The 27,187-nt window shown below is 37.5% G+C and overlaps 3 protein-coding genes across 7 annotated transcripts; 1 reads left to right on the top strand and 2 right to left on the bottom strand.

The window, feature by feature from the left end:
- The first annotated feature begins 210 nt into the window (after positions 1-210).
- LOC105169914 (dol-P-Man:Man(7)GlcNAc(2)-PP-Dol alpha-1,6-mannosyltransferase) lies at positions 211-15,303 on the top strand. 3 transcript variants are annotated; one of them, XM_011090470.3, is made up of 21 exons: positions 212-356; positions 449-534; positions 1,060-1,101; positions 1,202-1,247; positions 2,201-2,287; positions 3,633-3,688; positions 4,122-4,239; positions 6,653-6,711; positions 7,331-7,402; positions 7,894-7,957; positions 8,048-8,151; positions 9,223-9,294; positions 9,746-9,832; positions 9,921-9,988; positions 10,997-11,065; positions 11,137-11,219; positions 11,919-12,018; positions 13,784-13,849; positions 14,165-14,258; positions 14,331-14,425; positions 14,947-15,303. In XM_011090470.3, the coding sequence occupies exons 1-20, from the start codon at positions 317-319 to the stop codon at positions 14,406-14,408; spliced, it is 1,491 nt and encodes a 496-aa protein (XP_011088772.2). In that variant the 5' UTR covers positions 212-316; the 3' UTR covers positions 14,409-14,425; positions 14,947-15,303. The 3 variants fall into 3 exon arrangements, 2 of the variants coding, with proteins under 2 accessions (XP_011088772.2, XP_088741297.1); XR_002287226.2 differs by lacking the exons at positions 14,331-14,425; positions 14,947-15,303 and adding an exon at positions 13,664-13,705 and having other exon boundaries at positions 211-356; positions 14,165-14,262; XM_088885171.1 differs by lacking the exon at positions 6,653-6,711 and having other exon boundaries at positions 4,122-4,145.
- Positions 15,304-17,697: 2,394 nt separating this feature from the next.
- Positions 17,698-21,001, bottom strand: LOC148789524 (disease resistance protein At4g27190-like). The gene has a single exon (XM_088877766.1). It carries the CDS (start codon positions 20,812-20,814, stop codon positions 17,848-17,850), a length of 2,967 nt encoding a protein of 988 aa, XP_088733892.1. The 5' UTR covers positions 20,815-21,001; the 3' UTR covers positions 17,698-17,847.
- Positions 21,002-22,747: 1,746 nt separating this feature from the next.
- LOC148789523 (disease resistance protein At4g27190-like) lies at positions 22,748-27,166 on the bottom strand. 3 transcript variants are annotated; one of them, XM_088880074.1, is made up of 2 exons: positions 25,043-27,166; positions 22,748-23,819 (listed from the first exon to the last, which is right to left on the bottom strand). In XM_088880074.1, exons 1-2 carry the CDS (start codon positions 26,934-26,936, stop codon positions 23,779-23,781), a joined length of 1,935 nt encoding a protein of 644 aa, XP_088736200.1. In that variant the 5' UTR covers positions 26,937-27,166; the 3' UTR covers positions 22,748-23,778. The 3 variants fall into 3 exon arrangements, with proteins under 3 accessions (XP_088736200.1, XP_020550601.2, XP_088736203.1); XM_088880077.1 differs by lacking the exon at positions 22,748-23,819 and adding an exon at positions 24,573-24,747; XM_020694942.2 differs by lacking the exon at positions 22,748-23,819 and having other exon boundaries at positions 23,887-27,160.
- Positions 27,167-27,187: the final 21 nt, after the last annotated feature.

Below are 27,187 nucleotides of genomic sequence, written 5' to 3'. Positions count from 1 at the left end.
GTTTCCCAATGAATTCTTCATATTATATCTTTGTTGTTTTACTTTCAAAGTTTGTTTATTTCTTTTACAGGCCATTCACAAACAGTGGTTAAAGTGTCTATTTTTAGATTTGAGAGGGGTAGTGTGTCATATAAATATAACTGAAGGGGGACAATGCTAATTTGAAGAGTTGAAGGGGCTAAACGTAATTTAAATACGGTAACTTTGCGGTACGATTTGAATTAACCGGATAAGTTGGGGGCGATTGTTAAAAGCGTGTACTACTCATGAGTCATGCCATCTTCACCACCATATTCTGGATTCGCACTCCGTAGCGATGAGAATGGCTCTCAATTCCAAATTCATGCAACTTTATGGTACGACGATTCAGAGCAACCTTAATCACGTTTCAGTTCTGGCTGTTTACTTAAATTGCTAATGAATTTGCTTGCGAATGGTTTGCAATAAGGTTATGATCTGTTGTTGGGTTCGATTGCCGCTTTTTATGTGTTCATGGCACCTTACACAAAGGTCGAAGAAAGCTTCAATGTTCAGGTGCGATGTAATTCGCGGATATTTGTTTTTATTTCAGGGTTCTTGGGGTTTTGGGTTTTTCAACGCTTCTTTTCTTGGAAATATCTTCTTGATTTTCTTTTCGGGATTTTCAGAATTTTTGTTTTTTCAAGAATATGTTCGATGAAATATTTGGTTGAACCTGTTCTCGGGTTTTCAGGATTTTGGGTTTTGGTTTACTTTTTTCTTGGAAATATTTGGATTTCTTCTATTTTTTTGGTCTTGATGAAAACTGAGAAATGGCCAAGAATTTTAAAGTTGTTATGTAATTCGCGGATTATTTGTTTTTATTTTTGGGGTTTTGGGTTTTTCAAAACTTCTTTTCTTGATCTCTTATCGGATCAACAATGTGTTCGGTCAAATATTTGTTTGATTTTTGTTTTCGGGTTTTTGAGGATTTTGGGTTTCTTTACTTTTTTCTCGGATATAAGTGGTTTCTTTTATTTGTTTGGTCTTGATGAAAATTGAGGACCAAGAATCTTAAAGATGTGTGCTTCTATCGTTTAGGCAATGCACGACATATTATATCATCGGCATCAGATAGAGAAGGTAAAACTAGATCTTTTGCTTGGTTACAAAAATTTACTGTTTTGGTGGAGTATTCTATTAATTTTTGTTTGTCTGTGTTTGTTTTTGTGGGCCATGTCAGTATGATCACTTGGAATTTCCTGGAGTTGTTCCTCGTACATTTATAGGTATGGTTTCTTAGGACTCCAATGGTAACATGCATTGTTCCTGATTAGATGTAGTGTAAAGGTGCTCCATCAGTTGCCTGCTTAGTTAAATTCTGTTCGATTAACTTCAAGACTTTGATTACCCCAGGCATCTCGCCCATTTACTGTTGTTAATGTTGAGTTCATATCTCAGCTGGGGAACGTTCGTGGGGAATCCTTTGGATTACTATACATGAGTTTCATGGAAAAACACCTGAATTACGAGAAGCTACATACCGTAATGAATTTCATCACAGTGATAGAAATTAGGTTTAGACGGCACACAATTTGCTGCGACTTTCTGAACCATAGGCAACTCCTAGATGGTCGCACTACTTAACACTCTCTTGAGCCACTTATCCTCCCAAAAATTGTACCCATCATTTTAGACAGTAATTCTGATATACCCTCTGCTATCAAGACAGTGGAACACTCACTAGGACATAGTGAATATTTGACTTGCAAATATAATCCCTTCAAGCAAATGGCTGTCCTTTCCCCTCTATTGTGTCGTTGGTTTCAAAATTCCTTTATCTATTAGATTTTTAAAAAATGCGTTTGCGTGTAAGGACTTTCTCTTAGGTTCCTTTATCTATTTGACTTTTTAACAAATGCATTTGTGTGTAAATGACTTTCTCTTATCTCGTGCGGTGTAGTTTCTGGCCCATACCAGTTCTAGCGTTTGGTTCAGACTCAAATTGACTATAATTTAATGTTCCCCCTCAGGATCTGGGCCCTGTCAATTGGAGATCTAGAAGGGGGCTCCTCAAGATTCTTGAAATTGATCACTGCAATGTTTTACTTTTTGCCGCTTCTTGCATAGAAGTTCCTGGTTATGAGGAAGCCTAACCTTCATATTTAGAAATAATATAGGGACGTTAGTGTCACCCAGTGAGGTTATGATTCTTCTAGCATAACAATTACTTTTTGTACAGGTGCCCTGTTCGTATCAATTTTAGCCTCTCCATTTGTCCTAGCAGCAAGTTTATTACACTTGCCAAAAATATACAGCCTTTACGCAGGTAATACCTTATCCTGTGGCATGTGCCTTTCTTTATGTTTTATTTAATTGATACTACACTTCTTTGCCAAGATATTACCTGGGAACATGAGATGTTATTATTCTCCTTTTTCTTTATAGGTTTGTGCATTGCGACATGTTGTATGTATTTTTTTTTTTGTATCTTTCAGATCTTTGTAGGTTCACTTATGGTGTGTACTGAAGTACTTTAGTTCCAATGACCGTTTAAAAAAAGACAATGTCTTTGTAGGTGCTTATTTTCACTCTGAATTGTGCTTGTCGCACCTGATTCATTTACTTTTTCCAATGGACCTTTGGGTGACTGGCGAGGGATTTACTTTATGCAAACATAACCTGTTGGAAGAATGTGGGCATGCTAATATTGGGTCATAAAGGCAGAAACTGGTTTCACAAAGCATTCCGCTTTTAATGTAGAGCCGTAGAGGCATAATACCATTTGATTGAATTTTGCACATGTGATAGAATACTGGATTTATCTTCTGTTTACTCAGGAAACATATAGGAAAAGTTTCTAATCTTAAGACAATCGATTTTAGTAATTATCACGAGTGAACGGTTGAAGAATTATCTGGCTGATTGGGTTATTCTGTTGTATACTATCTTCACTGAATTGATTATTATGATACTTCACTTAATTCATGGTAACTCTATACTAACCAATTAAGGATCCATATGCTTCATTGTGGATTCTAGGCAAAAATAGAAACATCCGAGTCTTTCCAGGACCAAACTTTAAATGAACTCGGTTGTGAGACACATTAAGATTTATTATTAAGTCCCCAAGATAAAATGATAAAAATGGAATGGTGGGGGTCAATTTTTCAAACTTCTCAGATGAAAAATTGCAATTCAATTGCACTAATCAAATAATTGGAATTGCTATGACGAGAGTCTCTGGCCAAAACATTATAAATATTAGATCTAGGCTTGTATCATCGTAAATTGTGCATCACAAACCAAAAAGCCGATATTGTTAAATAGAAAATTTCCTCATTTATCCTCGAAACATATTCCCTACATATTTGTTTTATTAATTTCTATGTTACTGGTAAAAGTGAAATCATTTAGTACTTTGGTCGAGCTAGGGCGTAATGTTCACTTCTTTCCACGGTTGAACAATTTTCAACCCCTAAAATAATTTTATTTACCATTTTCTGGCTCCCAGATTTTTGTTACGCCCTTTCTACTTTTTTGGATCACTCGGTGTCTTAAATGAGTGAGCATGATGGATTGATCACATTAACCAGTTCTATCTTCTGATCTTTCTGCATCCATTTCTTGTCTGTATTACTATGCCGATTCACATTATCTGTATTTTTGGCCAGTTCGTTTGGTGTTAGGTTGCATTATCCTGTCTACACTGCGCCTCTTCCGCATTCAGGTATAAGTTGAAATGAATTTTCATCACTCCTCTGTTCTTATTATCTCATACGTTATTAGTTAATTGCACTTATAGAGCGTACGATGTGATTGTTATTGCTGTGATAAGGTATTTACCATGTCAACATGTGATGCAATTTACTACTTGATACCCTCAAAAGATGTTTATGCCAGAAAGAAGTGATTCCATCAATTCATCAGATGTTGGTGTTTTACTGCATTTTATGAGTTTTTATACTCATAGTCTTTCAGAAAGCTGCATCCGTTATTCTACTATTTTGATATGTCTGAGGACATTTTTGCTATGAATTAGATCTCTGATGCTGGGATTCCAGTTATGCTCTTTCTTGCAGAGTTTCCTGATCTTCTGAATCACTTCTGTTCTCATTGGGTACGGTAGTTACTGATGCAAAGTTACCTCTAAACTTTTGCAGATCCGGAAAAATTTTGGTTCTCAGGTTGAAGTGTTTTTTGTAATATTGACTGCTCTTCAGTTTCACATGCTGTTCTACTGCACACGCCCCCTTCCTAACATATTGGCGTTTGGTCTAGGTAATATTACCTTCATTGGCCCATTTTTAAGAAAACAATTGTGCTTGTAGAAATATTTGGCACTGTTGAGCAATCTAAAGAACCAAATATGAAGTCTTGAGTTGCTGTAGAGAGGCAGGCACATAGAATTTGGAATCAGTTACATAATCATTTAGTTATCTTTGATTCATGCTATGGAATGTTATTTTTAAAGGAGACTTTAGGTAAACATCTGTGTTGGTTAAAAGGATGGTCCAGAATATGTCTCTTTTAAATAGCATTACTTTTTGTTATTCCCAGCTACAATTGCATTTTCCTTGTGTAATAATACAAGAGAGGGGAAAAAAAAAAGAGAAAAGGAAAAAGAAAAGAAAACTGTACTTTTGTCTTGAAATTTTGCAACCTTTCATAAAACTCCAAAGGTGAGATCACATTTAGTGGTGCCTCTCCTATTTTTTAGAAGACTACTGTACAAATATACTACCTTGTGAAGGCAAGTAAAATTGCGAACTTACCATTATGATGAGGAATGAGAAATAATAGGATAGAATTAAGAAATTAGTTATTTAGGAAACTGATGGTTATTTTGTTCAATATGATCCAAAGTCTTGTACGGTTACCCATTCCAAATTCTCTTCTTCATCGCCAAGAAAGATTGTGTTTTACCGCTTGTTACTCAGCGAAGCACCCTTGGTTGAAAAACTGCGATCCTAGTTGTGGGTGTCTGGTAATGAAGAAGATTTTGTTGTGGACCTCACAGATATGATTCACAAGTGGGTTTCAATTAGTTGGCCCAAGAACTTAGTCCGGCGGGATTGCAATGGCCGCAATTTTGATTTTGTTTGGTTAAAGAATTTTGGTAAAGGATTCAACTTCCCTCCCGAAATTGTTCTAATATTTTTTTTTCCTTGGTATTTAGTAAATTGCTTGGGACCTCATCTGGTTTCTCTTAACTTTTTAGACAAAATTAAAAAAAAGGTATCTTGTTTTGATCCCCTTAGTTCTTGAGTAGTTAATCTGGCTCCACCTGTGGTGTATCCTACAATTATGATTTTTATGATCATTAGACTTCAAATACTTCTTAACCTGGTTATATGAGTTAAGAGGATTTTATAATGGTAAACATGTCGGAATATGAGTGCCTCATGTTTGCCAAATCTATCTTTTCTGGTAGAGCTGAATGATGTTGGTGTCAATTGAATATGATCTTTGAAGAACAGCAGTTTACTCATATGTATGACAGGGAGGATTGAGGTATAGATATGTCCCTAAATTATTCTAGTTCAATTGCTCTCTCAATCGTTAAGTCTCAAGCAACAATTCTGAGGTTTGCTTATTCCATGTAGAAAACTAATGTCATTCTTGACTTGGATAATTGGATTATTTAGGCGAGAATGGAATTTATATACTCTTGGTACTTGGTAGTTTGAAGTTAGGAGTCAAGATGAGCTTCCTAGGTCTTGTTTTTATACTTAGATGAGACCTACAAATCTGATTTGGACCTAGCTGCTTTTACAATTAAAATTTTTATGTTAAAATAAACATCTTTGAGATTGCAAAGCATGTACCTGCCTTTTAAATTGTCAAACCAGCTTTGTAAGGTTCATGTAAAGAGTATAGATGGACATGGGAAGGTCTTTGAGTTTTAAATGCAGATTACAATAAACTCATAGACCGCATAATATCACGGGCATTTGCATTGAGCAAATACTCAGCAACATTCAAAGTCTTGGTTGATATTTGCTGATTGAGATTGCAACATTAAATGAAATATCTTTGGGAAACATATTTATAACTTAACTAACCTTTCATATCATACCAATGAGTGATAGGGGTGCACCGCAAATCATAGATCATTCCAACTTGACTACCATAGTGTCTGCCTCCTCCAGCAATTTGCTATTAGCAACACATGTATTCCAAACCAGGCATACATGGTATTAAAATCATCATTCTGACTGAAGCAGCCAACTTAGACCAAAATCCACATCAACAAAAATAACTATTAGTTGCTTCCTAAATAATTAATTTCCTGAGAATGTATTCCTATTCAGCTTGTTCTGAACTTAATCTATTTAAGAGATTATTTTAATTGTTATTATTACTAAGTAGAATCAGTATCTGGATATGCTTGTCTAAGTTGACTTTGATTCCAAGGATTTATTTTACTTCTTTGGTTGTGATTTTTTATTATATGAAACCTACACATGATGGATGAACTCTCAATTAGGAGGAACACTTAATTGACGATGGAAAACTCTCATTAGGAGGACCACTTAATTGATGAACTCAATTTTGTCTTCGGGGATTGCAATTTGTTTCTCTCCAGTTTTATAGTTCTCATTCAAAATAGAACTTTGACATTTTTTAATGTCTTAACATAAAAATCGTTCTGGGGCAGTATTTGTGGCTCATCTTACTTGGTTGTTTGCAGTTAACTTGGCGTATGATTATTGGTTTAAGGGAAGTTTTTATGCAGCATTAAACTATTTGGTATGTTTGACCATATTCTTACAAGTTCACAAATTTTTTTGGATACTTTGCAAGTGTGTTATTGATATTTAGCATTGAAGTAGCTTGCCGTTTCTCGCTTTTATCTGCGATCTTTTAATCCCTGCAGGTCATGTTTCTGTTCAATTAACCAAGATATAGTTCATATACCTTCTCACCTACAATGCTTTTGTGTTATTCACCCAGCTTTTGGATTAATAGGCTATGTAACCTATTTAGCAGTAGCTTTTCGTTGATCTGTAGGCAACCTTATCTGTGCTCACTTATGCTCGTTGAGTTCATAGATTTTCTGGTCTGGGTAGGTACTTCTGATTTTAGACTTCAAATATTAACGTTCTTTAACTTCCAGGAGCTAGTAAACAACTCTGGTTGTTCCTGAAGCAGTTCTGTGGAATACATAGATCCCTTTTGTGCTTTATGTCATAGCTGGTTTTGTCCTTTTCTGCTTATTTCCCTCTTCCTCGGATCTCCAGTTCTCTTAAGCACTTTCAATCAGAAAGGGAAAAAACAATAATGTGGATAAACATGATTCATAAAATGAAACATCCTTGCATCTTTATCATTTTCTGGTCTGACTGAATGGTTTGTGTTAAATGGGCAGATTTTTGCTACCATCGTTTTCAGATGTGACATCTTGTTACTTGTTTCACCTTTGGGCCTGGAGCTACTGCTGGTATGCTTACTAATTGTGTGGAGATATACTTTTCTTTGTCCATTATGTTTTTTCTCTCTGTTGCGCGCTCTTAATAGTGGCTGCATTGTCTTGTCTGGCTAGTTCGGGCAATGAAAGTCTCATATTTCTGCATTATCTTTTGTTTGACAAGATCCTTTTTTGCCGTCAATTATTAAAGAGCTGGATAGTTAATCTGATGTATCTTTATGCTAAATTACCATTTACATTACTCATATTTTTTCTGCAGCAGCATTACAAGACTAAGACAAGTTCTAAGAAATAGTTATTTTTGCAGAGTTGTTTTAGCTATTTTAGGTTGGATGAGCTTGGGTAAATTACCTAAATATTAGCTATTGGCATTACTGTGTTCTTGGGTGATTTCTTATCCATGAGGAAGCTGTTATTCTTGGTATCTGTCTGTCTATGAAATGCTATACTAGCCCAATGGTGTAGTTGTTTCTCTAACTCTGTCTTGAATTGATGACCTGCAGTCTAGGTCAATTTCATTACGAAAAGCTATATTATCCTGCCTAGTAACTGCTTTGTTTTGCATAGGTTTGTACTTGAACCTACTGTTTCTGCATCTGTTATGTCTCCAGATACCATTGTGACAATGAGGTCAACTATTACAATCATGAATTGCAGGTCTGACAATTCTGGTGGATTCAGTCCTATGGAGGAAGTTGTTGTGGCCTGAACTGGAAGTTTTTTGGTTCAACTCAGTCTTGAATCGGAGTTCTGAATGGGGTGTATCCTTTGAAAAACTTTTTATCTTTTAACATGAATCACTGGCAGAATATTGAATGTTTGTCTAGAATCGATAGAGTCTCTGCAGGCTCAGTTTGTCTTTTTCCGGTTCATTGCTTCTTATAAGATGGGACTTTTATATGTTGTAACACAATTAAAATTCATGCATGGTTGTAAGCTTGGTTTTGTTTGCGTATATCCATGTTAATCATCAACCAGAACTTGACGCCTGCTTATTTTGTCTCTTGAGATTATAGTTGATTGCCTGAGTTTGTACCTCTAATGTGCTTTAGCTTGGTCGATTCCTCAATATCTTGTTCATTGACAAAAAGATCGTAGCTGGGTTCAGACAAAGCATTCTGTGTCATGTCTGTGCTTCCTGTCACATATGTAAGGGCGATGGATCTTGATTCAAATTTTTGAAACTTGAGGCAGTAGTTTGGTTAAAAGTGATACTCGTTGTTTATGATGTCATGAATATGCTAACTTATGTTTAATAACATCATTATTTTGCACCTTTTATGCATAGTTGTTGGATGAGTTTTGGCAAGAGGTGCTTGGGAATAGATGCGAGTCAAATTTCAGATGACAAAATGGCATCTGCAACCTTATAGCTTCCTATATTTGTGACATTTAGATTGTCTTAAGCTCGTGTAAAACAGGATCTCGTCAGATCATCACATTCACAAGGAACGTTGGATTTTCGGTGTTGCTGGTTTTGAACTCCTAGCTAGTGTACATAGGGTTTGATCTATTCCTGAGAGAGGGGACATAAATGCTCTGGGACAAACCAGCTCTAGGACCAATATCAAAACTGGTGACTTGCTGGCTGAGGTCATAAGGATCCACTACGGCTGGTTGTTGCTTGTTAATATGCCAATTCTACCGCTAGTCATAGGAAATATGATCTAAGAAGCAAAAGAAAAACATCCCTTTTCTTTGTTTGACTTCACATGTTACATAAAAAGTTATTGTTCTTTAGATAGTTAGATGATTGTTATGTGTTACTTCTTTATTCTTTTAGTATGTAGTTTAAGAAGTTTATTTGTTCTTCCTTAATATCATTTCCTCAGACACATTCATTTCTCTGGTACTTCACATCAGCACTTCCCCGTTCCTTGCTGGCAGCATATCCGCTCTTTCTGGTGAGTGTAAGATTTTATTATCCTGGTGCGTAATTTCTGTGTAAAGTCTTGGACTAGTGGTGCCTTTGAAATTATATATGTCAAACAGCACACCTGGAGTGTACCTCTGATTTGAAGAAAGTGCATCTCAACTTTTTTAGGGTTTTTTGCTTGTAAAAAAATTGTTTTGCTTCCTATCTCTAAATTTCGGTTCAAACTTATGGACTATACCATATAACAGACAAAGTGCAATCCCGCTTTTGTGTTATTGAACTTCCTGGTGTCTTTAAATGCTAATTTACAGTAATTTGATTTGATTTGTCAAGGAAACTACCTGTGAGTTAAGAAGCTTTGTAAGTAAAAGTTCTAATGGAACAGACAATCCTACTTGATGGACTTACTTTCTTGCAAAACATAAAATTGCTGGATTTTTTGTTTTGCCCAAGTTTGATGTGGTATATTTTTGTTGCAGCTTGGTGTTTTACTTGACAGAAGGATTCGGTTCTATGTTATTCCTGTTTTATCATTTGTTTTGCTTTATTCAAAACTTCCACATAAGGTATGCCCTTCAGAGTCTGCAGTCAGGCAACATTTCACCTCTTTTGAACTCTTTTGACAGTTTTTTGGTGATAATTTTCCTGCTGCAGGAACTCCGTTTCATTATTAGCTCTCTTCCTATCTTCAATTTATCAGCTGCAATCGCTGCTAGCAGAATGTAGGTGGCTTCTTTTAATCAATATTGAAAAACTTACTATTCAGGGAGTATCTTTATATTGTTGCTAACACATCTGTTGATTTTGATGCCAGTATCTATCTTAGGGAGTTTCATATTTTTACCTCTGTAACCTGAACTGAGCAATGTAGCGAGTGAGTGGATTCAGATGATGCATGAAAACCCTTGGAAATATCAAGTTTGATTTCTCAAGACAAACACATTTTAATTAATCTACATTAATTTACTTGCACGGACACATTCTAATGAATATTCGTCTCTTTTACTTGAACATGTTATCATTCAGTAAGGAAGTTAAGTTAATATGCCTATTTCATGTAAAAAGACGACATTGACTTTTTCTATTTGAATCAACAGTTTTTCCGCTTTTCATTCTCATCATATCAAGCATATAGGCTTGTCAGTCTTGAAACTTTTATGTCCCATCACCCTACCATTGTATATAAGAATCAAAATAAATCTAGTGTATGTTGTAGAGTGAGGACGGAAACAATTATGCTTAGCATATTTCTCTCCTTATCAATATTGATTGCTTTATGGCGTTCTTATATCCATTTAGTTGACTTCTTTTATTTAGTTATAGTCCTTCACCTGTTGCTTACCTGTATGTAGAATAAACTAGAGCGTATTAGATTTCCTTAGTCTTATAACTATTGTCATGTTGCTTCCTTATCCAATTTTAGCTGTATTATTTTGGTTTGTTCCTTCTGTTATTTGTATGATTTGGATTTGGTCAATTGGTATACCTCTAGAAACCTTGTAATTAAACACAAATTCATTGTCAATGAAGTAATTTATGAAACTTATTGTCTGTTTTTCAGAAGATTAGGCATGTTGATGTTTTTTGACTTTTTCTTTTCGTTTAGATGTCTTACAATTATCATTCTGTCTCTTCTGGTCTTTTTCCTTGAACATCCTTCGTCATATCTCATAAGTCTTGTTCTATGTCTAACTCATTTTGTTTGGTTTCTTTGTCTTCATTTTCTCCAGCTATAACAATAGGAAGAAGAGTTTCTGGAAATATCTTCATGTTGCCATGCTGGGGTTGTTCCTGATCAGGTTAAATGAAGTAATGTTTAGTTCTATTGTTTAAGCAACTAGCCTGTTTCTGCTGACTTCACATTATGTAGTCTAGGGTGTACGGTCTTGACATTTATGGCATCGTACGAGAACTATCCTAGCGGTCATGCCCTAAAAGCTTTGCATAAGATGGGTGAGCACTCTCTTCCCCCTCTGTTGCACACACTACCCTACCCACTACACAGAATTGGGTATTTGTTGGGAGCCCTTAACCGTACAGTATCTAAATGCTTTCTGCTTCTGTTGATATTTACTGTCACTCGCTAGTGCTTTCTTTAGCTTCAGTTTTGCTATTTGTATGGATATATACGTGGGGAGAAACTTAGGATCTTGATATTTGGTCACAAGAAACCCGTAACTGAAACTCTAGCCTGGATTATGAATATTGAGAATGGTGTCATCATAAAAATTTGTGATCTCCACTGAAATTTAGTTCAAACATTTAATTTTGATCTCAAAATAAAAGATAGTGAATTGCCCTGAAATCATATACACATGGTATTATGTATGGTAAACATCAGAAAGGCATGTGCAAGTGGTGAAATCAATTGCATAAGCCATAAAGGATTTCTGAGGATTAAAAGAAACTGATTTACGACAGAAGCCCTTAATCAATATAGAACTCATTAAAATGTGATTGGTTTCCAGACTGATTCAAATTAAATAATTTTCATTTTTGTTTCCCCTTTTAAACACAGTTGTGAACATTATTGGCCCCCTTTCGTTCTCTCTCATTCGCACACATAATTGAATGGATTTGGTTCGTTGGACATGAATCATAAGTGCTAGCCTAACAGCAAATATCTACAAGAACATGATATTGTTTTCACAGGGCATTTAACAAACAATTCAAAGGAAGTGTGGGTTCATATCGACACCTTCTCAGCAATGAATGGAATCTCGCGCTTCTGTGAAAATAATGAACCGTGGCGGTATGTTCAAAAGCATTCTTTTTGTGCTCCTTTTTCTTTTAAATATATGTTTATAGTTCAGTCTGACTGTTGAAATTTGAGGTGGGTCTATCTAAGAATTATACACTATGTTTGGATTTGTGTTTTGGCCCATTCCTGAGATGCGCTAAAACTAAAATCAATGTTTGGATTGATAAAAACACACCTTATTTTTTAGCCCAAAAAAGGGCAACATTTTTAAATTATTTTTGTTGGTCTATGAGTTCCAAAGCAAATGAGTTTTCTTTGTTTATTTTAATTATTTGTATTATATATATTTTATATCATATAATATATAATGTATGTTAAATCTAATTAATAATTATGTATAAGAAATTATTATTAAGTTATGAAACTAATGATTAAAAATGTTTAATATCAATGCTGGTGATAAAAAATATGTAAAAATTTTCTACCTCAATGAAATACTTTAACAATTTTGTATATTGAGGACAATATACCATACTACATACTTAATTCAATTTTTTTATTACTTCAATTATCTATTAAAATTTATCACTCTGAATATAAAGTCTAACGAATGAATTTTCAACACATTACTATAGTGCATTTAACTATTAATTAATTTTTGAACTTTCACTATTTAAATATTTGTACTCAAAATACCAATAATGCATACTTAATACAAAATATTTATTATTTGAATTTTATATATTATATTTTCAGTCCAAATATAAAGTCTAACAAAATTATTTTGGAGACAATACTACAATGCATTTAATTATTCATTAAATTTGTAATTATTATTTAAAATGTTAAAAAAAGTCCTCAACAAAGAAAATTATTTAACATACATATATATACTATATTTCACTAACAAATAAAATACTATATACACGCACACTTATATTAATAAATATATATAAAAAATACATGATTTGACAATCACCACTAACCTTTGTCTCCCAAATCCCAACATCAATCATACACCATTTATTTATATTATATTAAAATACGAATTCAAACATACTATTTATCTCAAATACATACTTATTTATCTCTGTTTTTCTCTGTTTTTCTCTCTCTATCTCCAAAACATCAAAACAAAATACTCAAAATACAAATCCAAACACCATCATAGTGTGTTAGATAGATTTTTCATATTTGGTAATCTAGAATGATAGATAGATTTTAGGATGATAGGTAGTTGTTTGAGTGATACTTGATTATTACTCTTCATTTATGTGAAATCTAGCGGACAAGTTTTTTCAATACTTCGTAGCACTTCATCTTTTTATGTGTCTAATTAAGACACTCTTGGGAATTCCCTATAGTGCACTGGTGGTTTAGAATCCTCTTTAGTTATAAATCAGCTCCAGCAACCTGTAAACTTTATCATCTCCTGTTCCTCTTCTCTTAAGTATGGTGGCAAAAGAACTTTTTGAAGCAGAATTTTTGTAGAAAAGGTTTGTTAGATTCTTTCAGTCTCTCCGTCTCTCACACACACATGTGAAGACATGGTGCACATTCATCTTTTTTCAGCTTCACTGATTTTGAAGTGTGTGGATATATTCCTTCTCTTCGCTCATCTTTCATGCTACCCTTTCTCTGCCAAAAAATCCCTAATTCTCCTACTGTCCGTCCTCTATTTTTGGACTTTTTTCAGGCTGCTGTCAGAAGGATATAAGAATGAAGTGTCTAACTGATGGTTTGACAAGAAAATATTCTGATGCCCTACTTGTTCTAAACTTCTCTCTGTTCATGATTTGACTATGCTGCGGTTCAGGTACTCAAAAGAAGAAGGGATTCTGTTGCAAGAATTTCAGGGTAGAAATTTTACTTACCTTTTGAGGTGAGTTTCCACGCTCTCTCTGTCATGATCTTGAAAGGTACTTTTACCCTTCAAATAAACATTTTCATATACAAACATATGTCCAAATCTGGGTCAAGTAAGTGATACTGGTATCTGTTAAATAACATGGCTATGCAATTTTTAGACAACTCGGATATGTTAAACTGGACACAGATTCTTTTCTTCAAGATTCTCTGATTATTCATGACATGATATAAGGATCTTAGTTTTTCCTTTTTGGATCAATTATTCATTTTGCTGTCACAACATAATAACAGAGCCGCCTTTCCCTTTTTGGGTTTGTTTGTATTGCAGCGAACATGCTCTCATCCATGGTTACAAGTGTCTATTTAGCACAAAGGGTTTTTCTGGGGCGCGTCTTCATGTTGGATTTCCCCCCATGTCACTGGTAAGTGGAGAAGCTTCCACCATCCTTCAGGATGGTCTAGCGTAGCATAACCATCTTCTTTATATACTACAGGTAAAAAGACCCAAGGTTTATGTCCATGGAAATGAGGCAAACGAGGAAGTAATCTATCGTACCTGGCCTGGATGCTAATTTTACTGATTGAAGAGGTAAAAGCTCAACCAAAATTGAAGTTGCTCTAAAAGAAAGACTATTGCTTCTGGAAAGCAGCAATCTGTTAGTTGCTAGTGATTACCTTGAATACTCCATAGGTCTTCAATATTTTATGGGCCTGCTGTTGCTAAGAACCACTTTTTGCTGAATTATGGAGGCTTCTGTGATTCTTACCTAATCTGAGTTGATAACTTTTAGAATTTCACATAACTAATGCCCCAATTGATTTGAGTCTTTCAACATTCTCTACTAAAAGTATTATTGACAGGAGGTATCAATATAACTATTAAAATAATAAATTACTGTAATTTTATTATGACGGAAACTATTTAGACTAGTTGCCTTTTAATAAAACTTCTTCTAAAGGCATGCACCCTTTTTAACCTCCTTCGAAAGCTAATAAAGGACAATATAGTTGCTGCATTTGTTCTACTACTACTTTGACATGCCTCATGTTCTAAAATTCTCCTTTAACTATATATTTACTAATTGTTTTGTTGCTCTTATGAATGGCTAGTCATAGCACCACCACCACACAACTCCACAACTTCACCTCCCTCTACCTCTCGGGACGACCTATCCATGGATCAACCTGCAGAAATCTTTACAGCTTCAGCTTGTCAAACCCTACAAATGTTTTCTAATTCTAGTGCCTTGGAATCAGCTGGAGTTAGAATCATCAGGAATCTCGGACAGTTTAGTCTAGGTTGTGCAACATTTATATGCACTGCCGCTTTCATTGTCCTTGTCTGGATTATCAATACTGTGTTTGGTTGTTGTAACAAAAAGTCATATTCCACTACTTTCTTTTTCTGTGTATGATCCCTGAGTTTTTTGCACTTGGCAAGACAATCAAGAAACGACTTCTGCTGTATCTTGTGCTTGTTTTCTTGTTTCTATTAATTAATTTGCCGATATTTTATGTTATAAAACGTTTGGTTTGTAATATTTTATAGTAATTTGTGATGCATATTTTTTTTATAACTTTACTAATTTTTTAAGCACTGCATAACATATCTGCTTCCTACTGTTTGATAATATCAAGATTCGTCATGATTGATGTGGAACAATACCCTCCGATATTATCGTCGATACTGCGACGTTGGACCATACTAATAACAGCAAGAATGGCTTCTGCCCTCCTACTGATGAAACCCACAAAGAGTTTGAATTTCTTCAATTTCTTCATCATATTGACAAGAGTATTACTGGTAGTTTCTACAGGCAAAGAAGAGCTCTCTAGCCCAATGAATGAAGTAATTAATTGATCAAGGGACAATATTTCTTTAAATTGGGTTGAAATCTCTCCTCTCTACCCAGTAAACTTCAATTGCTCCTTCCCTGTCATGTCTACGTACTCTAACTTAGACAAACCAGACATAACTCCTGCAGGAATGGCTTCTAGTTTAAGGTTGAACGATAGATCTAAATGGCAAATGTGGAGATCTCTGTCCCGCTGCAAACAAGTACTTGCCCAATGTTTCAAGACTCGAGCAATTCACTAAGACCACAGCTCGAAGCTCAACAAGTCGATCTAAACAAGGTGCAAAGACTTGATAGAGTAGCCGCTTAAATTCAAGACTTTTAGGGACATAAACGCTGCTAGGAATAGGTCTGGAATCTCCTCCAGCTCCTTATTCCATTGTAGGAGCAAGGTTGATACTGTTGGACATTCTCTGATTGCATTAGGTAACTCCCTAATTTGATTATTCATAAATGAAACTCTCTTGTACGACTTGGATGAAAGCTCATCCTCTCTTACTTGGTGGATACCAATTCCTGACCTAACAAGGGATTTGCACTCTTTTTCCAATGAAGATGAAATCCGTACAGAAACATCACGAATGACGTCGTGTATCTTCACGGCTGACTGATTGTCCTGCTCCAATAAGCTACAGTCATGGAGAATTTCAATTATAGTCATTCCTCGGTGCATCACTTACTCAATATTGTGGTGCTCCTCAAGCAAACCTTCGACTAACCAATACATAACAAGCTTATCTGCATCAATCTTGAAGTCCTCTGGGAACAAGCAGCAAATAGAAAACAAGATTTAATGCATTGGTTGGGCAGTACGTCGTAACTCCACTTGATAGGATTATAAACTTTTATCCTCCATCCTACCTCTGATTCCAGAGCTCAATCGTTATCCGCCCCCTTAAGGACGCCTCGACAACATCGATTGCTAAGGGTAGTCCAGCGCATTCCTTTGTCATAGCCCTTGCGATTGGCTCCACATCTCCCAAAATGGAGGCTTTGGCCTCTCGGCCAGATTAACCTGTTGACTTCTTCTCCTTCTTTTTCTTCTAAACCTCTTACCGAAAAAGTTCTTAGTGAATTTGAGGGAACCTTAGTTGTGGATCTCAGTGATCGGAATCTTGTGGTGTTCTAAGTGAACGGAGTTTTTTAGTGGTACCTGTGTGGTGTAACCGTGGGTTGTTCGGGTGCGGTGCTTTGTAACCTTTATCCCTATACTTGGATTTGGCTCTCTGAGCCTTGTGCATCATATTTACTGTCTTTGTGATATTTTCTGCTTGTTCATAGTTGTGTATTCCATTGTTTTAATATATGATAGGTCTCGAAAATTTGAAGAAATACCACAAGGAGTTGTTTTTCCCTCCCTACAAAGGGATTCTTGATCTAGGCACGTAGAGAAGTGAATAGAGCTTGGCAGGGTTCTGCCAGCACTACACCCGCAACTGGAGTCAATACCTCCATGGAAGACGAAGACCACTAAGTCTACAGGTGAAAAACAAGGATTATTCAGGAAAGAGATAAGTTAAGCAAGAATCTCGGCCAAAGCTGCTGGTTGTAGTATAATAATAGGGGGCAAAATTAATATAAACAATGAACAATTTCATGTTCATTATTTGCATGAGAATGATATCATCATCCTTTACTTTCTTCTCAATGGATGATATAGTCATTCTTTAATAATCCAGTAGTGGGAACATTTGACCCTCAAGAATTAAAAGCTGATGCTACTTACTTCCAATGGGCGGCTGGAAAAGATTTTTATTTAATATTTTTTTGGGCTGTATGGATTTGGACTAGTGTATATATGAATTGATCGAACTTTGTTCTTACATTGAGGTTTAAATTATTTTTGAGGGTCATTACATTTTAAGACAGCAAAGTAAAGATACAGGAGATTAGTTCAAGCTTTTCCAATTCATAATATTTTAGCTCAACTTAATTCCAAATTTTCTATATTTCAAGTCTCAATTGAATCCATATGTTCAACTCCAGCCACGATGAATACTGTAAATTTGGGGAAGAAAGAATGTGTAATTAATCAAATATGAGTAAACATATAAACTTCGAAGAAAAGAAAAAACATACAACACACTCAAATTAACTATAGTACAATTGCAAATATGAGGAGAATTTCACAGTTTACACAAAAATACCTGATAAATCAGTCAAGGTATAAAACAGGGGTGTAAAGTTTCTTGCAATCATCATTCTCCCACTCCAGCTCGTCCCACCACTTCCGCTCTCCTTCAATTCTCTTGATGGTTCCAACATTTTGGGGTGTAAGGGGCAACTTCTTCAGCAGAGGACACTCCTTAACCACTACATGCGCTAAATGTGGGAACGCTATATTCAGCTCACTCAGAAACCTCAGTCTCGGACAATCTCTCACTTCTATTGTTTGGAGGTTCGGGAACACAGAATCCAGCCCAGAATTCTGATCAAACTTGAACAGTTCTTCCACCTGCTCACAATTGGACACAACGACTCCGAGCAGGTTTTCCAGTGCGAGTATTATAGTGCCTAGGGAGATCAAATATTTCAGCTGTGAACACTTGGAGATTGTCATGTTCTGCAGCCTGGAAAATTTTAGCCCGAGCGGCAATGCCAAATCCGATATGCAAGACATATTGGTGAAAGTAGAAATGTGTATATACTTTAAATTTGGTAGCATGTCAAACTTTGCATTACTCCCAACTCCGACCCAGTCTGGACAACCAAAGATGTAAAGTGTATCCACAGTATCAAAACCACCAACTTCATCGCTGTTTGCTACTAATTTCTCAAACATGGTACCCAACCCATTGCAATCCCAGAAAGTAATGACATGCATACTCGCAAACAACCACTCCATCCGTTGTCCTGATAGATGCACTTCATGCAAATTCACTCGCCTCACGGAATAATGCCCGGGAAAAACAGGATTGTTGGGACTATGAATGCTGGGACTAATAAGAAGTTCCAAATTCTTAAGCTTCTTAATCCCATTTAGAAGAGCATCGGTTGTTTCTGGAATGCAGCCTGGGATGTTAACCTCAATGCGCAAATCAATCAATTGCTCATTAGACAACAATTTTTCAAATTGAGTTGATACATCTTCAATAAACTTCAATTTGCGATTCCCTCTCAAGTCCAGGTATTCCAAGTTAGACAAACAAGAAATAGTTCCAACAGGAAGAGTTGTTAGCGTGTTGTATGATAAATCTAATAGTTTCAGGCTGGTCAACTTTTCCATACCTTGGGGCAATTTGGAAATCCCTGTCCCGCAGAAAACAAGCACTTGGAGTTTGGTAAGCGCTCCAACTGGAGGCAATGTTTCAAGATTCCTGCAATGAGCTAAATGCACAGCCCGAAGTTCAACAAGTTGATCCAAACAAGGTGGCAAAGACTTGATACTCTCGCACTCGCTTAAATCCAAGATCCTCAGCGACATGAACGCTAGCAGGAATTGTTCTGGAATCTCCTCCAGCATCTTATTCCTTTGCAGGAGCAAAGTTGATATTGTTGGACATTCCCCCAAACCATTAGGCAGCTCCCTCAATTGATTATCCATAAACGAAATCCTCTTGTAAGACTTGGTCAGAATCTCATCCTTTCTCATCTTGTGTAGGCCTATTCCTGATCTAACAAGGGATAAGCACTCTTGTTCCAGTGAAGATGAAATCCATACAGAAACATCACGAATGACATCATGTATCTTCACCTGTGACCAAGCATTCTCCTCTAACAAGCCACACTCCTTGAGGGTTTCAATTATAGCCCATCCTCGGTCCATCACTTCCCAAATATCATGGTGCTCCTCAAGCAAACCCTCAGCTAACCAATATTCAACTAGCGTTCTTATATCAATCTGGTAGTCCTCCGGAAACAAGCAACAAAATAGAAAACAAGATTTAATGCATTCGTTGGGCAGTACGTCGTAACTCCACTTGATAGGATTGTAAACTCTATCCTCAATCCTACCTCTTATTAGAGGCTCTGACCTGCGCAGCGCATTCAAAGCATCATTCCAGAGCTGAATCATTCTCTTCCCCCTTAAGGACGCTCCGACAACATCGATAGCCAAGGGTAGTCCAGAGCATTCCTTTGTGACAGCCCTTGCGAGTGGCTCCAATTCTTCCAAAGTGGCTACCTCCCCTGCACTTCTGCAGAACAATCTCCATGCTTCTTCTTCATTTAACACCTCAATTTTGAGTGTGACCTCAGTCATCTGCAAACAAACATTAGAGAATCTGGTTGTCAGGATTAGTTTGCCGCCCTTGTGGACCTCAGGCGTCGGGATTCCAACAATATCCAAATCAATTGGATTCCAAACATCATCAAGAATGAGGAGAAATGTTTTCTCCATCATAAGCCTTGCGTGCAACTTACTAGCCCTTGTTTCCATACTTTCTTCAGTTAGTTTCAGCCTTAGTCTATCCGCAATTAGTTTCTGGACCTTTTTCAGCTCCAACTCAGTTTCCTGAGTTTTGTTAGACACCGTGACCCATATCACGATGCTGAAAGAATCTGAAACTGGTGAAGGGGTAGTGAGCTTGTTGTTGATGTTCTTGATGAGGGTAGTCTTCCCCACCCCTCCCATACCCCAGATGCCGATCCTTTTAACTTCCTGGGTGCTCAACAGATCCATGACTTTGGCCATATTTCTTGACGCTGTCGCTTGATCATCAATAATTGGAGCTGGGATGTATTCAATTCTCACTATAGAGGGGTCTGGACCAGCCATACTTTCTGGAAACTCCCCTGCATCACTAATGAGCTTTCTGGCCTCCCTAAGCCGACGGGCGACCTGATCAGACAAGGTGGTGCAACAGAGACAAGAGGAACAAGCAGAGTTATCAGCTCTTAAAGCCAAATCATGTTTCAAAGAACGCACTTGGCCTTCCAATCTGTTGACTTGTCCCAGCCAGTCCCTGACTTGAGATGGTGCTTGTAGTCCCGCTGCAGCAGCCAAGGCAAGATGTTCCCTTAACTGATTTCGACACTCCATCAGATCGGCACTTTCTTTGTCCAGAGCTACTAAGTTGGTGGTGAAGTGGAGGGGATTCCTGAGCTTGGAACGCAGAAACGTGCATAGAGCACGACAGGGTTCTGCCATTAGTGAACCAACAACTGCAGCAAGTACCTCCATGGAAGAGTAATTCGGGTGCTGAAACCTTGAACAGAAGGAGGAGGAGTTGGAAGAGTGCTTCTAAATCTGAAAATGCCAACAGCTATACTATACTTCTTTCGAAAGAGATTATTGTAACTTCATTGGTTGACTGATGATGAGTCTACGTTCGGTTCCATTCATTACTGTGAACAGTTTTCTTGGAAGTTGAAGTTCAATTTCTAACTACGTCGTTACACATGTGGTTCACTTTTATAATAATATAGATAATAAAAGGGAATAGATATATTATGGGAATATAGCAATTCAAGATGAAAAAATGGTGACTTTTTTTTAAAAAAAATTTATCTTTCTACATATATAGATGGAAATTATGAATATCTATTGCGTAAAAATGATCTTGTCAAGTGTAATATGGTAATGTACATTTCACCTTCTAGGGCAACATAATTATTTTTCATTTGGTGGGGGTATTTGTAAGTTTTAAAATAAGAAATTACATTCGTAATCGATGTTTGTTTGTATGTATAAGCAGTCGTCTCAATATTCTTACAAGTAATTAATTAAGCAACAAAAACTTAAGTAAATGTAATCATCAGAGCAAAATGAAAGCAATAAATAAATAGGAGGAAGTCGGAAATGAGATAGAGCAATATACCGATCGATAGTATTTATACTACAAGTAATTATAATTATTGTATTTATTGATGAATCGTATTTGGATTTAGCTAAATTCTTCATCACTTAGCATTAGCAATAGTGCATTTTGGGCATGAATGAGGCCTAAAACAAGGTTGCAAATTGTTGTTGATAGTGCCCAAGGAGATCAAATATTTCAGCTCTCGACAATCAGTCACACTACTGCAGCGCTAAATCCGAAATGCAAGATAGATGTGTGAGATTATTGAGGTGTATCTCCTCTAAATTTGGTAGCATGTCATACTTTGCATTACTCCCAACTCCAAACCCATCTTTAAAATCTTTGGTGGAAAGTAACTTTACGGTATCAAAACTTCATGCTGTTTGCTACTAACTTCTCAAACATCATATCTAAAAGCCCCGGCAACACAGGAAATAAAGGGAAGTTGAATTCGCAAACAACCCACTCCATCCGTTCTCCCCATACATGGATTCCAGATAATTGCACCTTCTTCAACCATAAAAACACCATCTCTGGAACCAATAGAGAGTTCAAATTTCTTAAACTTCATCATTCCAGCGCGTCTGGCTCCACTTCTTCCAAAGTGGCTATCTCCTGCACTTCTGCAGAACAATCTCCATGCTTCTTCTTCATTTAACACCTCAACTTCGAGTGTGACCTCAGTCATCTGCAAACAAACATTAGAGAATCTGGAATTCGAGATAGTTTGCTGCCCTTGTGGACTTCAGGTGCTGTGATTCCAACAAGATCCAAATCAATTGGACCCCAGACATCACCAAGAATGAGAAGAAATATTTTCTCCTTCATAAGCCTTTCGTGCAACTTAATAGGCCCCGTCTCCATGTTTTCTTCAGTTAGCATCAGCTTCAGTCTGATCCACAGTTTTTTTCTGTATCTTCTTCAGCTCCAACTCAGTTTCCTGAGTTTTGTTAGACACTGTAATCCATATCGCCATGCTGAAAGAATCTGAAACTGGTGAAGGAGTAGTGAGCTTGTTGTTGATGTTCTTGATGAGGGTAGTCTTCCCCATCCCTCCCGTATCCCAGATGCCAATCCTTTTAACATCCTTGCTGCTCAACAAATCCACGAAATTCGCCATATTTCTTGATGCCGTGGCTTGATCATCAATAGTTGGATCTGGGATGTATTCACTATAAAGGGGTTTGGACCAGCCACACATTGTGGAAATTCCCCGTCACTTATGTGTTTTCTGGCCTCCTCAAGCCGGCAGGCAACCTGATCAGACAAGTTGGTGCAACAGAGACAATAGGAACAAGCAGAGTTACCAGCTATTAAAGCCAAATCATGTTTCAAAGAACGCAACGGGTCTTCCAATCTGTTGACTTGCACCAGCCAGTCCCTAACTTGGGATGGTGCTTGTAGTCCTGCTGTGGCAGCCAAGGCAAGATGTTCCCTCATGTGATTTCTGCGTACAATCAGATCCTTCATTCCTTTGTCTAGACTCTTAAGTTGGGGGTGAAGCGGAGGGGATTCCTGATCTTGGCACGCAGAAATGTGAATATTGCACGACAGGGTTCTGCGAGTAGTGGACCAACAACTGCAGATTGTACCTCCATGGAAGAGCAAGCACTGATTATACAGCTCAAAACTAGAACAAGGAAGGAGTATTCAAGAGAAGAGTAATTAGCAAGACTGTTAGCTGGTGAGTGTAGTAGTATGTAATAGGTTATAACTTTATCAATGAACAGCATTCAGGGACTTAAGTCAAGTATGTCATATTACATTATTATGATAAATCAGAAACAGTCAAGAATTTCATATTAATAATTTCGATGTTCACACACATGCAATATCAATGATTCGCTTTACTTTCGGCAGAATCGAAGAAGTCTTTTTTAATTCGCCAATGGGCGCCAAAATTACTATTCAACAGCTCCTTTCTGTCCTGAACAAATAATTTAACAGAGTAGGGAACAAAGACGAAGCCGGTATCATCAATGGGTCAAGGGAGAGCAGCTTCAAGTTTTCTGCAAGAATAACTCTAATTCATAGCACTGAATATCTCAGTTTCAGCTGTGATTGTGTTGAGCAGTACACTTGAGTTCATCTACTAGTATTAATGCTTTGTGATGGATGTAAAAGAATGTTTCTGAGAGCGTTGTACTTGTCTCAAACTTCTTAATTCTGAAAAAAGTTGAGGCCAAATAACTCTGTTGGTTAGTCCGCTATTTCTATCCCGCTTTAGTGCCTCATCTCTTTACATGTCATAGTTTTGTGTATTTATATCTCACTTTGATGGTAACACTTGCAACATTGGTTGTAAGGCATATTTATGTATTTCATTTGACCTTTCTTTCCATTCTTCAGCGGGTAGAAATGCCGATAGAAAGCTTCTCCAACTCAGCTGCATTGAACATGCCATTTCATTATTATTCCCACTAAATTATATCAATATCACAAGCACAATAATATAGAGATATGTTCATCAAATGAAGAGAAAGAAATTTACTATACAATTGCAAAAATAAGGAGAATCATAATTTACGATAAAATTCCTCAAAAGTCAATAGAGGCGTAAAACGGGGATGTAAAGTTTCTTGAAATCATCACTCTCCCACTCCAACTGATCCCACCACTTAAGCTCTCCTCTAATTTTCTTGATGGTTCCAACATTTTGGAGTGTAACGGGCAACTTCTTCAGCAGAGGGCAGTTCTCAACCACTACCTCCTCTAAATGTGGGAACGCTATATTCAGCTCACTCAGAAACCTCAGTCTCGGACAATGTCTCAATGCAATTCTTTTGAGGTTCGGGAACACAGAATCCAGCCCAGAAGTCTGATCAAACTTGAACAGTTCTTCCACCTGCTCACAATTGGACACAACGACTCCGAGCAGGTTTTCCAGTGCGAGTATTATAGTGCCTAGGGAGATCAAATATTTCAGCTGTGAACACTTGGAGATTGTCATGTACTGCAGCCTGGAAAATTTTAGCCCGAGCGGCAATGCCAAATCCGATATGCAAGACATATTGGTGAAAGTAGAAATGTGTATATCCTTTAAATTTGGTAGCATGTCAAACTTTGCATTACTCCCAACTCCGACCCAGTCTGGACAACCAAAGATGTAAAGTATCTCAACAGTATCAAAACCACCAACTTCATCGCTGTTTGCTACTAATTTCTCAAACATGGTACCCAATCCGTTGCAACGACTGAAAATAATGGCATGCATACTCGCAAACAACCACTCCATCCGTTGTCCTGATAGATGCATTTCCCCCAAATGCACTTGCTTCAAGGAATAGCCACCAATTGAAATGTTGGGTGTATTGCTGGGACCAATAAAAAGTTGAAAATTCTTAAGCTTCTTAATCCTATTGAGAAGAGCATCGGTTGTTTCTGGAATGCAGCCTGAGCTGCCAACCCCAATGAACAAATCAACCAATCGCTCATTGGACAACAATTTTTGAAATTGAGTTGATACATCTCCAATAAACTTCAATTTGTAATTCCCACTCAAGTTCAGGTATTCCAAGTTAGACAAACAAGAAATAGTTTCAACAGGAACAGTCGTTAGCATGTTATGTGATAAATCTAATAGTTTCAGGCTGGTCAACTTTTCCATACCTTGGGGCAATGTGGAAATCCCTGTCCCACAGCAAACAAGCACTTGGAGTTTGGCAAGCCGTCCAACTGGAGGCAATGTTTCAAGATTACTGCAATGATATAAATGCACAGCCCGAAGTTCAACAAGTTGATCCAAACAAGGTGGCAAAGACTTGATACTCTTGCACTCGCTTAAATCCAAGATCCTCAGCGACATGAACGCTAGCAGGAATTGTTCTGGAATCTCCTCCAGCATCTTATTCCTTTGCAGGAGCAAAGTTGATATTGTTGGGCATTCTCCCAAACCATTAGGCAGCTCTCTCAATTGATTATCCATAAACGAAATTCTCTTGTAAGACTTCGTCAGAAGCTCAACCTTTCTCATCTTGTGTAGGCCTATTCCTGATCTAACAAGGGATAAGCACTCTTGTTCCAGTGAAGATGAAATCCATACAGAAACATCACGAATGACATCATGTACCTTCACGTTTGACCAAGGGTCCTGCTCTAATAAGCTACACTCGGTTAGGGTTTCAATTATAGCCACTCCTCGGTCCATCACTTCTTCAATATCGTGGTGCTCCTGAAGCAAACCCTCAGCCATCCAATATCTAACTAGCGTTCTATAATCAATCTTGTAGTCCTCCGGAAACAAGCAACAAAATAGAAAACAAGATTTAATGCATTCGTTGGGCAGTACGTCGTAACTCCACTTGATAGGATTGTAAACTCTATCCTCAATCCTACCTCTTAGTAGAGGCTCTGACCTGCGCAGCGCATTAAAAGCATCATTCCAGAGCTGAATCATTCTCTTCCCCTTTAAGGACGCTCCGACAACATCGATAGCCAAGGGTAGTCCAGCGCATTCCTTTGTGACAGCCCTTGCGAGTGGCTCCAATTCTTCCAAAGTGGCTACCTCCCCTGCACTTCTGCAGAACAATCTCCATGATTCTTCTTCATTTAACACCTCAATTTTGAGTGTGACCTCAGTCATCTGCAAACAAACATGAGAGGATCTAGTTGTCAAGATTATCTTGCCACCGTTGTGGAGTTCACGCGCTGGAATTCCGACAAGATCCAAATTGATTGGATGCCAAACATCATCAAGAATGAGGAGAAATGTTTTCTCCATCATAAGCCTTGCGTGCAACTTACTAGCCCTTGTCTCCATACTTTCTTCAGTTAGTGTCAGCCTCAGTCTATCCGCAATTAGTTTCTGGACCTTCTTCAGCTCCAACTCAGTTTCCTGGGTTTTGTTAGACACCGTGACCCATATCACGATGCTGAAAGAATCTGAAACTGGTGAAGGGGTAGTGAGCTTGTTGTTGATGTTCTTGATGAGGGTAGTCTTCCCCACCCCTCCCATACCCCAGATGCCGATCCTTTTAACTTCCTGGGTGCTCAACAGATCCATGACTTTGGCCATATTTCTTGACGCTGTCGCTTGATCATCAATAATTGGAGCTGGGATGTATTCAATTCTCACTATGGAGGGGTCTGGACCAGCCATACTTTCTGGAAACTCCCCTGCATCACTAATGAGCTTTCTGGCCTCCCTAAGCCGACAGGCGACCTGATCAGACAAGGTGGTGCAACAGAGACAAGAGGAACAAGCAGAGTTATCAGCTCTTAAAGCCAAATCATGTTTCAAAGAACGTACTTGGTCTTCCAATCTGTTGACTTGTCCCAGCCAGTCCCTGACTTGAGATGGTGCTTGTAGTCCCGCTGCAGCAGCCAAGGCAAGATGTTCCCTTAACTGATTTCGACACTCCATCAGATCGGCACTTTCTTTGTCCAGAGCTACTAAGTTGGCGGTGAAGTGGAGGGGATTCCTGAGCTTGGAACGCAGAAACGTGCATACAGCACGACAGGGTTCTGCCAGTAGTGAACCAACAACTGCAGCAAGTACCTCCATGGAAGAGTAATTCGGGTGCTGAAACCTTGAACAGAAGGAGGAGGAGTTGGAAGAGTGCTTCTAAATCTGAAAATGCCAACAGCTATACTATACTACTTTCGGAAGAGATTATTGTAACTTCATTGGTTGACTGATGATGAGTCTATGTTCGGTTCCATTCATTAGTGTGAACAGTTTTCTTGGAAGTTGAAGTTCAATTTCTAACTACGTCGCTACACACGCGGTTCACTTTTATAATAATATAGATAATA

This window comes from Sesamum indicum, linkage group LG1 (assembly GCF_026168435.1).
Source record: "Sesamum indicum cultivar Baizhima isolate 11 linkage group LG1, ASM2616843v1, whole genome shotgun sequence".
Classification (NCBI taxonomy): Eukaryota; Viridiplantae; Streptophyta; class Magnoliopsida; order Lamiales; family Pedaliaceae; genus Sesamum; species Sesamum indicum.
Note: the sequence above shows the minus strand (reverse complement) of the source record. Positions and strands in the feature narration are given on the sequence as shown.